General features: G+C 44.8%; 1 protein-coding gene across 1 annotated transcript in view; it reads left to right on the top strand.

Moving 5' to 3' along the window:
* Positions 1-14,513, top strand: part of LOC103804413 (collagen alpha-1(XXIII) chain-like) — a 171,304-nt gene that overhangs the window by 142,579 nt on the left and 14,212 nt on the right. The window contains 3 exon segments of the mRNA XM_009077027.1: positions 8,025-8,051; positions 9,674-9,700; positions 10,383-10,409. Coding sequence (XP_009075275.1) covers positions 8,025-8,051; positions 9,674-9,700; positions 10,383-10,409 — 81 coding nt within the window.

The following is a 14,513-nucleotide window of genomic DNA, read 5'->3' as shown; positions in this document are numbered from 1 at the left end:
GTAATAACATCCTTTTCTAATGACAGGTAACTGCACCAATATAATCAACTAACAGACTTATAGTAAAAGAGAATCACAACACATGTGTTGCTCAATGCTGCCATTCCTTTGGGGGAACAATTGCTTGGTTGGAATTGAAATAGTCTTGTATAGGCCATTCTCATGTATTTATAGTCCACCTCGCTCTAAGGAGCTACTGGGACTAAGCAGAGCAGCATCTTCCGAAACTTTTATTTTGGGAGCTTTGGATAGTGAGCTAATACCTTCCTTTGGCTGCAGTGCTGTAAATCCAGCATTATCCACTGAAGTCAGCTGCAGTGTGCAAGCCAGAAATCAACTGGTAAGGATGGTAAAACTCTGGTTTCAATTAATTTGTAAGATATAAAGTGAAGCCAAATGTGTGTTTTCTGGGCTGATGTCTGGGAGAGGGGTTGAAGGAGCACACATAGAAGGGAAGATGGTTCCCTGACTTGCAAGAACCCAGCACTGTGGAACACTGGAACAGTGACTTTGGTCACAACTCTAGACCTTGGCCATAACCAATGGAGTTCAGGGTTTTCTCCCCTCAGCAATTAAGAATTTCAGTGTAGACAGCTTAGCAAGGGACATTCTATGCAAGTTTTTCATGTGTAATCCATAAATGTATTATGAATGCAGACAGGATGATGTGTGAGAAGTGAAGGAACATGTGCATAAACCTGTTCCAGGTGACAGTTCCTCTGTGCCATTATGGTTCCTCAGAGTTTACCAGAAAGCTCAAAAACATGCACTTAGCCTGGTGGTTTAGAAATGGCAACACCAGAAAACCAGATGTGACATTAATAATAAACTACTTTTACAAGAGAACTGTAGAAGTAGCAGAGAATTGAACTGCCTGATGACTCAGTGAGTTGCCTCCATCTATGCAATTATCTGCCCAGGGAGGTGGTGGAGTCACCATCCCTGGAGGTGTTTAAAGAAAGACTGAACATGGCACTTGGTGGTGTGAGGTCAAAGGTTGGACTCAATGATCTCAGAGGTCTTTTCCATCCTGATTGATTCTGAGATCTCCAAGTCCTGCTTGGGTGTGCTCAGGGTGCAACCTGGGAGAGTGGTTGAAGGAGCCCTGTGTAGTTCCAAGACTTCTCTGTGCCCAAACCAGAGCAGTAGGCAGTGTTTTAACTCTTCAGGAGGGCTGCCAGAAATCCCCTGTGAGATATGGGAGACCCTGCTATGTGGTCAGATCTCATGGGCTGTGTGTATCTCAAGCTTTTCCTGTTGGGTTGTTTTATTCTGTAAGCAGATACTTTTCAGACCTTGGGTGGTAGCTTGTGCACAGACACGGATTGCCTGTGCAGTGCATGGGTGTTTTGGCTGGTTGTTCATCACTAGACTAAGGTATTTTCAAACACTGTCTTGTGATGAAGGCATCTGTTGGTAAACTATTTAATTTTCTTAGCTAGGTTAATCAAGGTCATAACTGTAATTTAGGGTTCAGTCCTGTGTTTGTTCTCATGAGTATCCTTACTCGTAAATATTCAGACTTCAAAGAGTATCTCCTGTGCATGAAGTCCTTTGCACACATACCTCCCCCATTAAGAACCCAAGAGGCAGAAGTGACAAACATTCATTTTACAAGGCAAACTTTGTAGTTCCAGTCTCTTTCATTTTTTTTAGTATCAGTTTTGTGGCCAATTCATGTAATTATTTGCCTAGAGGGAAAACCCTCTTAAAACAAGGAAAGCCCATCCAGCCTGCTACGTGCATGAAGTCCTTTGCACACATACCTCCCCCATTAAGAACCCAAGAGGCAGAAGTGACAAACATTCATTTTACAAGGCAAACTTTGTAGTTCCAGTCTCTTTCATTTTTTTTAGTATCAGTTTTGTGGCCAATTCATGTAATTATTTGCCTAGAGGGAAAACCCTCTTAAAACAAGGAAAGCCCATCCAGCCTGCTACTATCATGTAATTATTTGCCTAGAGGGAAAATCCTCTTAAAACAAGGAAAGCACATCCAGCCTATGGTCCTGCTACATCATTTACTGGCTCTCTGATGTGGAGACAATAATGATTTTGTGAAGACCAGATTTTTATGGCAGCAGTTTATTTTCCTTTTGATTTAGAGGTAATTCTTCCAAGCAGATAGTAAAAAGTTGTCTTATATCCCACCCAGGAGAGGAATTGCAGAAGCATTTCTTTATCCTCTGTGGTTCCAGTGGGTTTGAACAGGGAGAGGAGAAGAAGGTGCTGACTGCAATGGCAAGGAGAACTTTGCTGCCTAAATTGCACAGGCAGATTTGTGATAGAGGGTCAGAGCATGGTTTTTCAGGTGATGACTTGTTCCCAGCTGACCACCTTATCCTGAGCTGGGGAAAGGTTAATCATGAGGATGGATGGTGGAAAAGGTCCTTCACCACTCAGTGCCTGGATGAAACAGGGATTTGTTTTCTCACTTCTCATTCTGCTTTTCCTCTTGTTCCCTGCTTCAAGTGCAAGTGCAGCTGGTGGATCTGTATCTCTGTTTCCAGTGCCTTTGGGCACAGCTGTGTAGTGCCAAGGCTTGGTGTGTAAGCAGAGGAAAACTGAGGAAAACCAAGAAGTTTGCTCATTAACCACCAAGGAGAGGTAATCCAAACAGTAGCTGTCAACCAAGGATGGCATTGGTGAGGAAAGAATATAAAGGCAGTAACTTGCTGAAGTGTTTGCTTGAAATGCCAATATTCTTCCAAAACAAAAGACTTAAAAATGGCATTCCCACCACAGAGGTAGCTGGACATTAAAAAAAGGTATCTCCAAGGCCCCATTGGATGTCAAATGTTTGAAGCAAGCGATTGCACAGAACACATGGAACTCATTTACGCCTCAGAAATTTGGGGGAAATCAGGGAACTCTTTCTTCCATAAAAGCACTTTGTTGTGTTGGAAGAAAACTGGTGCAATGTGATGCACAGATGAGTGAGCTCTTGCCTCTGACATGGTGCTCAGCAGCAGATAAGTTGATCTGGCACGTCTGCCCAGGAATCACAGCAGTTCGTGTTGGGAGGAGTGAACAAACAGGCTCCGTTTTGCCATCTCCTTCCTAGAAAACTCAAGCTGTGCCCCATGCAGCTCCAGCCCAGCATTTGCTTTCCACTCTTTTGGATCACTCAGATTTGCTTCCAGATATTTTCCTTGAGCATCTTTGAGAAGACATCCAGCAAAACAAGGAGGGACCTCTGCACACAGATGGAAGAAGGCACATCTTGTGGTTAAGGAAGAGGCAGCTCCTGCAGGGGAAGAGGTCCCTTATCTCCATGTGAAACCCTGAAGATAATGGTTGAGATATCTGGAAAACATCTGGGAACTGAAGCACTCCCATGAGCCCACACTGGTGCTGCAGAGGAGGGATTGAACAGTGGGCAGAGCCCAACGCAGCCCCAAAACTTTCTGAGAATAGGGTTTGGGTTTTGATGAGCCCACACTGGTGCTGCAGAGGAGAGATTGAACAGTGGGCAGAGCCCAACACAGCCCCAAAACTTTCTGAGGATAGGGTTTGGGGTTTTTTTTTCCTGGAGTGTTTTTGTTTCTTTGTTTGCCAAGGATTTCAGAAGTGCTTGAAGCATTTGTGCCTGTGGAAGGGAGATGGACTCTCACTGCAGAGGGTGGCTCTGCCCAGGAGGGACCAGCCCAGCCTCTAAGGTAGCTGTTCCCTTGCAGAGCCTCACTGTCTGGTTTGCATTATGGGGGAAGTTTTTAGCAAATTATTGCTCCTTTCTGCTCTGTTTCCATCAAAGAATGGGCAGAGGCCTCCCAGCAGTGTGAGGACAGATCTTTTTTTTATTTTGGAAAAGAGCACAGATTTCTGGGTTTTTTTTGGTTGCCTTGTTAACACACACTTGACACTTATCAAGCTGCTCTGCATCATTTACCTGACACCACTGGTGGGGGATTTATTGCTGGCAGCTTGGACTGTGGGCCATGGTTTCATTTCAGAGGAGGCTGTGAGGGTTTGGTGATGTTGAGCCCTGCCAGATTCTGTGGGCAGTGCCTGGGATACACTCAGGTGGCTTTTCTGAGGGCATTCACCCCATTTCCCAGAGCAGCCCCATCAGGATTTCCCCCAAGACTAGGATTGGATGTTACCTGCAGGGCTGTGGTTTGCAGGGAGATAGATTTTAATGAAACCTTAATTTTCCCTCCCTTGTTAAAATAGGGTTTTCTGGCTGAACAAGACACTTCTGGCTCTGAGGCCATGCAGGATGAGGCCTGGATGTGTAAATTATTTCCAAATGAGAACAATTAGTCTTGCAAACATTAGAAAATAATCATGTCTCATCAACGTTGCTGTTTAGTGCTTGTAAGAAAATTGTAGAAGCTGTTTGGTTTTGTTTGGGGTTTTTTTTTAATGATGCAAAAAACTATCACGTAGTAACGAAAAAGGGTTTTCTGGTTTGCATGTAGCCATGGAGCAAAGCGAAATTTGTGTTGGACAGCACTGAAGCAGCTTTTTCCAAACTAAGAAACAGAGAGAATTATTAGCAAAGGATTGTTAATAAGCATGTCGATGCTGAAAAGATTATTTATTTTGAAGTGCAGGGCTGTTCCCCTGTGCAGCAATCCTGTCCCATTCCAGTGAGGCCATCCATGCTATACAAAGTTAAACATGAAACTATTGTGATAAAAATGATCCTGATGCTTAAACATGACAGCTCCTGGTGGGAATGAGTCCAGTGCTGTGTTGTGCATGATTCTGGGGTCTCACACCAGTGACCCAGAGGTCAGGGCTGGTGCAGGATGCTCCCACCCAGGACTTGTCCAGGTTCCCAGTGGTGAGAAGTGTGTGTGGGATAGTTCTTTGCATGACCAATTTCATACTCCTTACAGGTCTTGAAAGTCAGTAATAAATTATTTTAGAGTTATACATCATAATCATGAATGAGTTATAGAATAAATGATGTGGTATTGGATAGAGTAGGAATTTATCTTATAAAGGTTTCTGGTCCTTCTGCACCAAGGACTTCAGGGAGGGAGGAGGGGGCAGCAGTAACTGGGGATGAAGTGACATCCCAGAACACCTCTTGTACTCGTTTTTTTCTCAGTTAGTGCCAGTGGTTCTCAGCTGCTATTTAAAGGATTCACAGTTCATTTTTCATTTCTCAGTCCCTTCTCTCCCCTTTCCCTTCAGCTGGGAGCAGCCACAGCAACCTGGCTGCCTTCCTCCACTTTCCTTCTGATGGGTCTGGCAGGGCATGCTTGGCCACAGCTTTTCCCAGAGCTTTCTTCTCACACAAAAATGTGCTGAGGAACTGCATTGCCAGCAGACACTGTCCAGCCTGGGAGGATTTACAGCGTGGCCCATAGGAAGGGCTGGTCCCTGCTCCCTGGCTGTGCTGCAGACCAAGCTGCCTAATGACCCAAGGCTCTTTGCTGGGAGACTAAAATATCACCGTGCTCTTTTGTTCTGACACTTTCCTCCTCCTTCAAATGTGAGACTTTACACTTTTTTGAAACCACAGAGACAGAGATGGAAGGCACCACTTTGAATCTGGTAAAATTTGACTGCAGGGTTCCTTCCGACCCCTGTGCTAATTTTTAGCAGAGCAGGAAACATTAAAAATAACCCTGAGAGAAGATTTCCCAACTCAGAAGGATTGTCCTCTTAATAATCTCTGGCTTTGTTTTTACTAAATATTTTCCCCCTTTAAAATTCCTGTAATGCTGCTTGAGCAAGTACATCCCTGACAGGAAGGCAGAGGGCCAGGTAGCCAGGCTGGCACCTCAACTTGCTCTGAGCCAGAGGCAAGTGATGTATGTGGGAAATGGTTAATATTTATTGGGAGAGGTTTTGCATGTGAATCGGAGCCTGCAAGCTCCACATCTTCCCTTTTTTGTGAACTCCAAACTGTTCTCAAGCCTTTAGCTGATCTCAGCAATGGATGAATCTCATTTCTGCAGTGTGAGGTGGCATTTTGGTGCTGAACCTCAAGATCCTGAGCTACTGTGAAACTAAATGAAAAACTTTCAGAGTTTATTTTGAAACATATCTGAATGTAGCCCCTTACACTGAGGCTGAAATGTTGTGTGGCCAAAGCAAGGCATGTGTCAAGAGTACATGATGTAGTAACAAGCTCTGCTCAAGTTCCAACATCAAGTTCCATTCAAATAAAAGACAGTAACGATCTCAACACATGGGTACTCCTGAGAGCTGCAGGCAGTCAAGTCAGCCAGCCCAGATTTCAGATGCTCTCTCCTGCTCTAGCTGCCTGCAAGAACTCTGCCTTGCTCCCACAGATGTTTGGCTGGGCAGGTAGAGCAGAGACAATTAAATCTCCAGCCCAGACTAAGGAGACATTTAAAAGTCTGTGTTCATCATGTCCATTCAGTGCCATGGCTGGCCAAGAGCCCCTTTGAAATCCTGATGGATATTGTTTTTCTCAAACATTAAATGCTTTCCCTCAAACAAACATCCTCTGAATAGGCCATTGTTTTTCCTTCTGGATGTCCCTTTGTGGACTGATACAAGAATAGCTAAAAGCTGATGAATTGGTATTGTATATTAAAAAATAAATAAATTCTGGGGCTTCTGCTTCTCTGAGAAGTTGAATGTGCTGCCAGTTCTCTGCTCAGGTCCCATGTCTTGTCCTCTAAAGGTCAGGGAGCTTCAGGTGAATCATCTCCACTTAAGCTGCACTAAAAAAGATTCACTCTAATCAGTTCCCTAAGAAATACAGACAACTTTGGTGCTTTAGTGTTGTGCTGTACCATTGTCCAAACTACATTTGCTTTGGTAGGTTCTCCCAGTTTACAGGGCTGCATGTATAGCCCTTGATTTGCTATAGGTGATGACAAGAACAAGGCTGGGTTGGGTTTGAGCTCTTGGGAGCAGCACCTGGCCAAGCTCTGGTGCTGGGTCAGGCTTTGCTGCAGAGATGTTCATCAGCATAGCCTGTGGCTCACTCTAGAGCAGACCCTCACCCAGTGAAGCATGTGAGCACATGTTGGAAATCTGGGGGTGAAAGCAGGTGCCCAAGGGCTTTGCTGACTTGCAACCATTGTGCCATGTCTTTTCAGGAATAGATGCAGGACTGAGCCTTTTTGGGGCTTAAAGGGGGAAAGTTCTCAAGTTTGTGGATCAGTGGAAGTGCAGTTATCTAGGACTTACTGTAACATGTGCCTGTCCAACTGGAGTTCTCAAGTTTGTGGATCAGTGGAAGGACTTACTGTAACATGTGCCTGTGTGCCAGGTCCAACTGATGGCAGGGGCAGCTCTGGCCTTAGAGCACCACAATTAGAGCTCTGTCCTTCCTCCCCACACACATCAAGGTTTCCTATAGCCCAACACACTCAGCAGTTACTTGTTAATTAAGGGCTTAAGTGCCAGAAATGGTGTGGAATTAATCAGTTTTCATGTCAGTTTACCATGCAGCAACCCTGGAAAGAACTGGAGTAACCAAGTGCTTGGTCCTGCAGATACAAGTGCACTTCTAGCTTTGTATCACTGCAGATGAGCAAAGCACAGAGGTGTCAGCCCTTGGGGCAGATTCACTCTGCCTTTCTCCACCACAAGACACCCCTTGACACCAGTGAGACTTACCAGTATGGACTAAGGGTTGATACTCACATCTTGGGTAAACTGGTAGAGTTCCAGCAAGTCCTTTTGCGAAAACAAATGATTCAGATCCGAGGCTGATGTGAATCACTCATAGATCTGCTCAGTGTAATAAAACCCAGCATGTTTTACTGCTGCTCTTTTGACTTTGAGAACCTCAGGGAGTCCCAAGAGCTGTGCCAGAGCAGTGTCACCTTATGCCTGTTGCTAATCCTGTCGCTTCCTTTCATGCTCCTTCATGCTCTGCAAATTGTTTGATGCCTCTTACTGTACTTCTGTGAAACCTTCCTGCTGGATTGCATGGATGAAGGATTAGGTATATCATAGAATCATAGCCAAAGATTGTACTATACGTAAGTAGAGCCTCTTTCAGAGCATGCCTGATATTGCTATGTTTGTAAATTGAGCATTTATTTATTTATTTTTAATATTACTGTCTTTTCCTTCCTTTTTCAGGGGCCTCTTGGTTTGGATGGCAAACCTGTAAGTAACACCAAGTGCCAAATATAATATGTCTTTGTTCATGCTGCTCTGCATTAATAGGCAGAATGTCAACTATTATTCATTTATTACTACATATATAACTACTTAGGAGTGAAAATTGTGTTTGGGAAAATTATTCCATGGTCTGTAATACCTGCAACTTTAAATTCTGAGCCAGGCCTGGCCAGCACAGCTAGAGGTGAACTTTTCCTTACCTGTCAGCTCATCTCAGCTGCTTCTTCCCCTCCTGCCCCAGCTCAGTGAGCAGAGACAGCAGATGGGCATCAGGCCAAATTTGGGAAATAAATTCCAGTAGCACATTCAAAGAAGCAAAGTCAGTAATCTTGGTTGTATGTCCCTGGCACTAAAAAGTGATGCCATAAAAATAATTGATCCCAAAGTGAGTTCCATTTTGCTCTAAAGGAGCTAAGGTGGAAACTGTGTGAGACTGCACAGTGTCCATGCAATACTTTGTGGAACAGCTTGAACTTCATTTTATGAGCTGTTCTCTTGACTTCACTTTTGCTTGGAAGCCCTTTGGATACCCAGGTGCTTCACTCTTCTCTTATTTAATTTACAGAAACACAGACGTATTTTTTTTTATTTTTATGCTAGCTGAACACCAGCCAGCTCCGATTCCTTCTGCCAGATGGTTCCTTTGGGATGCCACATCTTTATATTTTGTGTCCAAACCCCATTCTCTTGCACCACCTTCACTAGAGGGCTCCATTTGAAATCTCTTATTAAGTTCTGGTCCTAAACCAAAAGGGATTTCAAAGCAGGCAGAAGTTATACAGTCTTTTACAACTGAAAAGTTACTCCAGATACTTATTTCTAGCCAGTTAGGGAGTGTGTCGTTATAGCTGTATACTGCAGGCTATTCATGATCTCTTCCACAACAGTAAGGGGCCAGTAGCCTTGCTTAGAGACAGATTAACAGCAGGAGGGATGCTGCATGGGGATGCAGATGCTGCCACTGTTGGCCTCTCTGTTGACCTTCCCCCACTGTATCCCACTGGGTCCTGCTTTTGCAAACACTGTAAATTGGTCTGAACCCCAAGATTTGGTGTTTTTCTGTGCTGGAAGGAGGAGGATGCAGAGCAGACACATCAAAGTGTTGCTCTGGGGTTCTCTCTGGGGCTGCAGTGTGTCTCTGCCTGCCTGTCTCACAGACAGCTGCTCAGAGGGAAGATGAATGATGCCTTCAGCAAATAGGCCAAAGAAAGCAGCTCGTCCTCCTTGTTTATTTCAAACAGATGTATAATTGTTGTAATGATATACTGAGCATGTGTCTTTTCTAGAAGTGATTTAATGCCTCAAGATATCTTTTGCATCTATTTAGAGTCACATGTTTGTGAGTGGCTGTCGTGCTGCCTGCCCTGCCCTGATCCTTCTCTGCCCTGTGTCCTGGCAGGAGCAGGCAGGATCTGCTGGATGCTTTTTGGTAGTGTGTTTCTCATGTTAAGCAGTGTATAACTTAAAATAATAGTATGCATGCCTTAAAATAATAGACAGTGTGGCTCAGGTTTGTGAATTGATGAATGCAGTCTCCTTGGGTTTGATAGCATTTGCACTGATGATTCTGCTGTTCCTTAACTTGGATCCTTCTTATGTATTTCCAGGGACCTCCAGGACCAAAAGGGGAGAAGGTAAAGGCTGCATTAACACGTGGGGTTTAGGGAAGCAGCTGTATGTCCTCCTGTTACCCTTTCAGTTCAGGTTACCCCAGTATGACAGAATGACACTGGGTTTTGTTGGGACATGGAGCCGTGACAGTGGGTTCTCAGGTTGCTCTTGGAAAAGCCCTGGCAAGGGGAGGGCAGGAAGAATTTGCAAAAAAAAAAAAAAAAAAAAAATTGGAGCAGGAAGTATGATCTTAAAGCTCACCCATGCTCTAGGGTTCCTGGTAAGCCCTTAAGGGTCATGAGAGTGGCATAAAACTCTCTTCATTCCTCCAAGAGCTCTGGGCTCCATTGCTCTGTGTTTGCATGACAACCTCCCGTGAAATCAGAGCAGCCAAAGATGGTCATTATTGAAAGTGAAGCTAATCCTCACATGTGTAGGACATAAGCAGTTGCTAGGGGAGCCTTTGAGTTGGAACCAATCTGCTCTTTCTGATTTATTATCTGTTTCATTGTCTGCCAGGGCAGAATCCTTCCCTATTGTGTTGTCTTGAGCCCTTCTCCTCCCTGGTTTTGAATACATTAAGCAATAGGACCCGTGGCACTTCCCTGGTGTGCTGTGCTCAGGTCCAGCTGACCCTGTGCTCAGTCCTTCAGGGCTGACATTTGGCCTCTAACAACTGACCCTTCCTGTTTGCCTGATGTGCAGGGTGAAGCAGGGGACGTCGGCCCAAGGGTAAGTAGTGACATGGCACATTGATTTGTTCTAAAATCTGGTTGGATTTAGTCTCAGCACAAAATAAGGCTTTGTGCAGCTTTCCTGCAAACTGAGGCATGGCAACTCTTCTGGAAGTGTTTCATTTTGCTTTTGGAACTATTTGTGGTGGTGGTTTTTCCTAACTTTGGCCGTGAGGCAAAAAAGAGTTGAAGATCTTTGGGTACTTCATGAAGGGCTTCACTTCTACCGAATTTTCTTCTCCCTGATTTCCTCTTCCAGTGTCAGACACCATGTTTCTCTTGAAGCTGTGCTCTTTATTTGTTGGCATTAGAGCACCAGTGCACAGTGGTAGGATCTGGTGTCCCAAGGAGAGGTCCAGCACAGTGTTGTGCAGGATGGAACATTCCTCCTCTCTTGATGACCTACCCCCCTAGGAGTGTGGTGGCATGCAGGTGATACCCAGGTTGCCTCTGAAAATAAAGGGTTTAAAGTAACTGTATGATGAGGTATGTTTTGGCTATAACATGCAGAAATTAATGGAGTTTTATGGAAATGTCTCCCACGAAGCTGCACGAAGTAGAGATTCACTGCAAGGCATCAGGAGAGGTTCCCAAGGGATGTGGCTATCCTGCAGTCCCTGCTGCTGTGCTGGTAGTGATAACATGAACTCATCTTGTTAGGGATGAGATGGGAGGTTTCACCACAAGGTGTGGGATGTTTGAGGTGGGCTCTGTCACAGGTATGTTTGGCCACAGGTTATGGGCACCTGCTGAAAACCCTATTGTGAGGATGTGCTGGTGCACAGGTCACTGTGCAGAGACTGGATTTGGAGCTGGCACTCAAGAGTCAGCTGGGAGTTGTTGGAAACATAGCCTGGGCCTCAGTGGTTAACGTTGGGCAGAGATGCCTCAGAGACATTTTTCTCTTTTTTTTTTTCCCCTGGAGGTTGCAAAGTCACTTGTAGAAGTTGGCATCGTGTTCTGAAGCAGCTCCTAACAACCTTGGGTGTGTTGGGAAATGTCACCCTCAGGCTCAGAGAGCCCCTAAAATTTCTCCAATAGATTTATGCCCTGTGTGGCTAAGGAGGGGCTCGGCATAAGCTCTCCACTTTGTCTAAGTGCCCACCCATGTACTCAGAAAAGGCTTTAAAAGGTGATTCGGGGGTGAGTTTTCACTCCTTGGCTGGGGCTGTGGATGACTTTGGGACTGGCAACTCAGGCAATGCCAGAGGAGCTGCTGCTCAGGCTCTGAAGCCTGAACTCCACACTGCCAGGTGCTGCAGGAACTCACCTCTTGCTCCTGGACATGTTATGGAAAAGGCTCCATGGACTTGCAGGGCAGGTGTCAACTCCCAAGGTAACATTTGTCCTATGTTTTAATCTACCAATAAAAGTGTGCTTTTTATTTTTTGCCCTGATCTGCATTTGTCCAGATTTTCCTCTAGTTTTAGATTTATTTATGTCTTTTTGCACAAGAGGCTCAAAAACAATTTGGAAGGGGAGAAACAAGCCTGGCAGAGCCATGCAGAACTAGCTCTGAAAACAGGTGCCTGGCTTTGAAAATAGCTTCCTTTGTGTCTCCAGACACTGAGCTGTGAATTTGATACAAAACTTCTTAATACCATCTGGCTCAGATTATTTATTGCTGAATTTAATCTATCTTCTTCCCCAAGTTTCAGTGGTGGCTTTGTTTAGCTGATTGTGAAAGATGTCACTGCAAGTCATCGCATCAACAAGAGGATAAATAACCAGGACTATACCCAGTGCCTTCCCCTCGTAGATGTTCATGTCTATGGGCAGTGGAGTGGGGATGGAGTGTGCCAGTGAACACTAAAATACTATCATTAGGAATGATATATTCAAAGAGAAGATTTCTTGTGGTGGCTTTGGAGGGACTGTCTGAAGTGGGAGTGAGATGAAGGCAATTTAGGGATTAACAACTGAATATGTTCATGTCTGTGCTGATTTTCTTGATGTCTCTAATAAACACCTGTCACCAGTGTGGACAAAAATAGAGACTATTGCACGTGTGAGTGTGCTTGGTGGCTGATGTTGGAGGGTGATTTTTGGAAAGCTGAGGAAAGAGATGACATTGGATTGTCTTAGTCACTGGATGCTCGTTCTTGTCAATAGCATGAGGGAGGATGCTGTGCAGCCTCACCTGGCCAGGATGGGTAATAAACATACCAAAAAATACTGACAGAATTCATGGCAGTGTATTTACAGGCAGAAACCAATCACAGATCCCCTCTGCTCTGGAGAGGATGGAGGGGGTCAGAGCAGGATGCTGCCAAGTCTGGGACTGCTGTGCCCTCATATTTGTGCCTGTACTTCTTGCTTAAAGTCCAATATATTGCTACACCTCCAAAAAGAACTGGATTTATAAACCAGACTCACTTCCTGAGATAGCACTGGGATGACTGCTCTGGATTTATGAACTTAACTGGGTGATCTTGTTCTTACTGACAGATGAGATGTTTAGACAAATGATGGGATTGATGAATCTCTGCACATCTGGGCTAGCTGATGCACAGTGCCTGTGGCAGCAGCACTGGGTTTGCTCTTGAGAGGGAGAAAACAAGCTTCAGCTGGTGAGAGAAAAAGCTCTGGTCTGCAGTGGCCCATATAGCACATGCCTACTCAATGGGCAGTGCTGATGGAGGTGGCACCAGCATCACCTGTACCTTGAGGTGCTGGGGAGATAAATGCTGGCATGGTTGAACCAGGTCTGCAGCAACAGTGCAGACAGAAAAGGAGCTTTTTCTCCCTTACTTCCTGCAAAATTACAAGTGCTTGCCAAGCTCACATTTCAGATAAAAACTCAGCACAGGAAGTGTCCTGCAGAGCTCACTGTGACAGTAAACAGACACCTATGGATACTTTGATTATTTGCTTATTTGGACTGTTGTGTTGAAATGGCTAAGTCAAGTACTGTAAAGCTGGGAAATTACCAGTGTCAAGATTTCTGTGCTCTAATATTCCATTGCTACACGAGGTCAGACCCAACCACCAGTTAGCTCAGTGCCTCACAACCAGATGCTTTGGGAAAGTGTGGAGCAGGAACATGGAGCTCCATCACACTTAACCTCTCTCTCTCGATGGCCCAAACATTTCTTGAACCAGAGAGAGTGTCTCTGTATTGAATATCCCTCAGGGCTGTTCACCTTTCGTGGGCCCATCTGTAACAGAGACTGTTTAAAATGAAGCATGAGATGGCTGGATTTGGTGGGAGATGGTGTGTTTGGCCTCAGAGCAAATGCAAATTGGTATTTCACACTAAAACAGATAGGGCTGGGCTTGGAATTTGCTTACCTGGATGGTGCTCAGCAGTCTGAGGAGTAAGAAAAAAATCAGTTCCTGTCTTGCTCAGTGGGTTTTTATGAAAATCCCACTTTATGCTCTTGTGTATTTTCATGCACATAATGAGCCATAAAATTGGGTCCTTTGTATTTACCACAACCCCCTTTGCTCTCAGTAGAGTCTTTTTGGTGGTTTCTGCAGTATCTGGAGGATCTGGCCAAGTGCAAGGGCTCTGTGTCCCCATTAATTTCAATGTGACATCATCTTGGGTTTGTAAAATCTCAGAATTTCAGTATCCTTCTTCCCAAAAGTAGCTGTATTTGAGAACTGTGCTAAATCTTCTGTCTACAGCTTGGAAAAAAATCCTTGGGAGGGGTTTATTTTCCAGGATTGATTGTTGGGATTTTTTTCTCTCAGACTTTACTTTTCTCCTTTTCTTTTTGAGATGATGTAAAACATCTGTACTCGATGTACCTGTGCATACCTACACCTGTCCTGGGAAGCTTGGCAGGATGTGGCCTTGCCTGTGCACTATTTATCCCTAAACTGAGTTTTTAGGATTACTTGTTATTGGTGTGCAAGGTTTAAAAGCTCCTTGGCAATTTGCACAAGAGGTTTGTTCCTTAGAAACCTCCAAAAATCTTTGTGGAGGATGTGCTGTGTGTTCCCAGGGGAATTCTTGTGGCTTCACTCCACCCCTTTGATTTCTCCTAGTGATGTGTGCAGGGATGGATGGATGGGGGAAAGGGAGATGCACGTGGTGTCCTGAGAAAGGAAGTGTCTTACTGCTTCTCCCTGGATGAATGAGTGGAAAGACTAAAAG

The sequence above is a fragment of the Acanthisitta chloris genome, unplaced genomic scaffold (genome assembly GCF_000695815.1).
Source record: "Acanthisitta chloris isolate BGI_N310 unplaced genomic scaffold, ASM69581v1 scaffold7026, whole genome shotgun sequence".
In the NCBI taxonomy this organism is placed as follows: domain Eukaryota; kingdom Metazoa; phylum Chordata; class Aves; order Passeriformes; family Acanthisittidae; genus Acanthisitta; species Acanthisitta chloris.
Note: the sequence above shows the minus strand (reverse complement) of the source record. Positions and strands in the feature narration are given on the sequence as shown.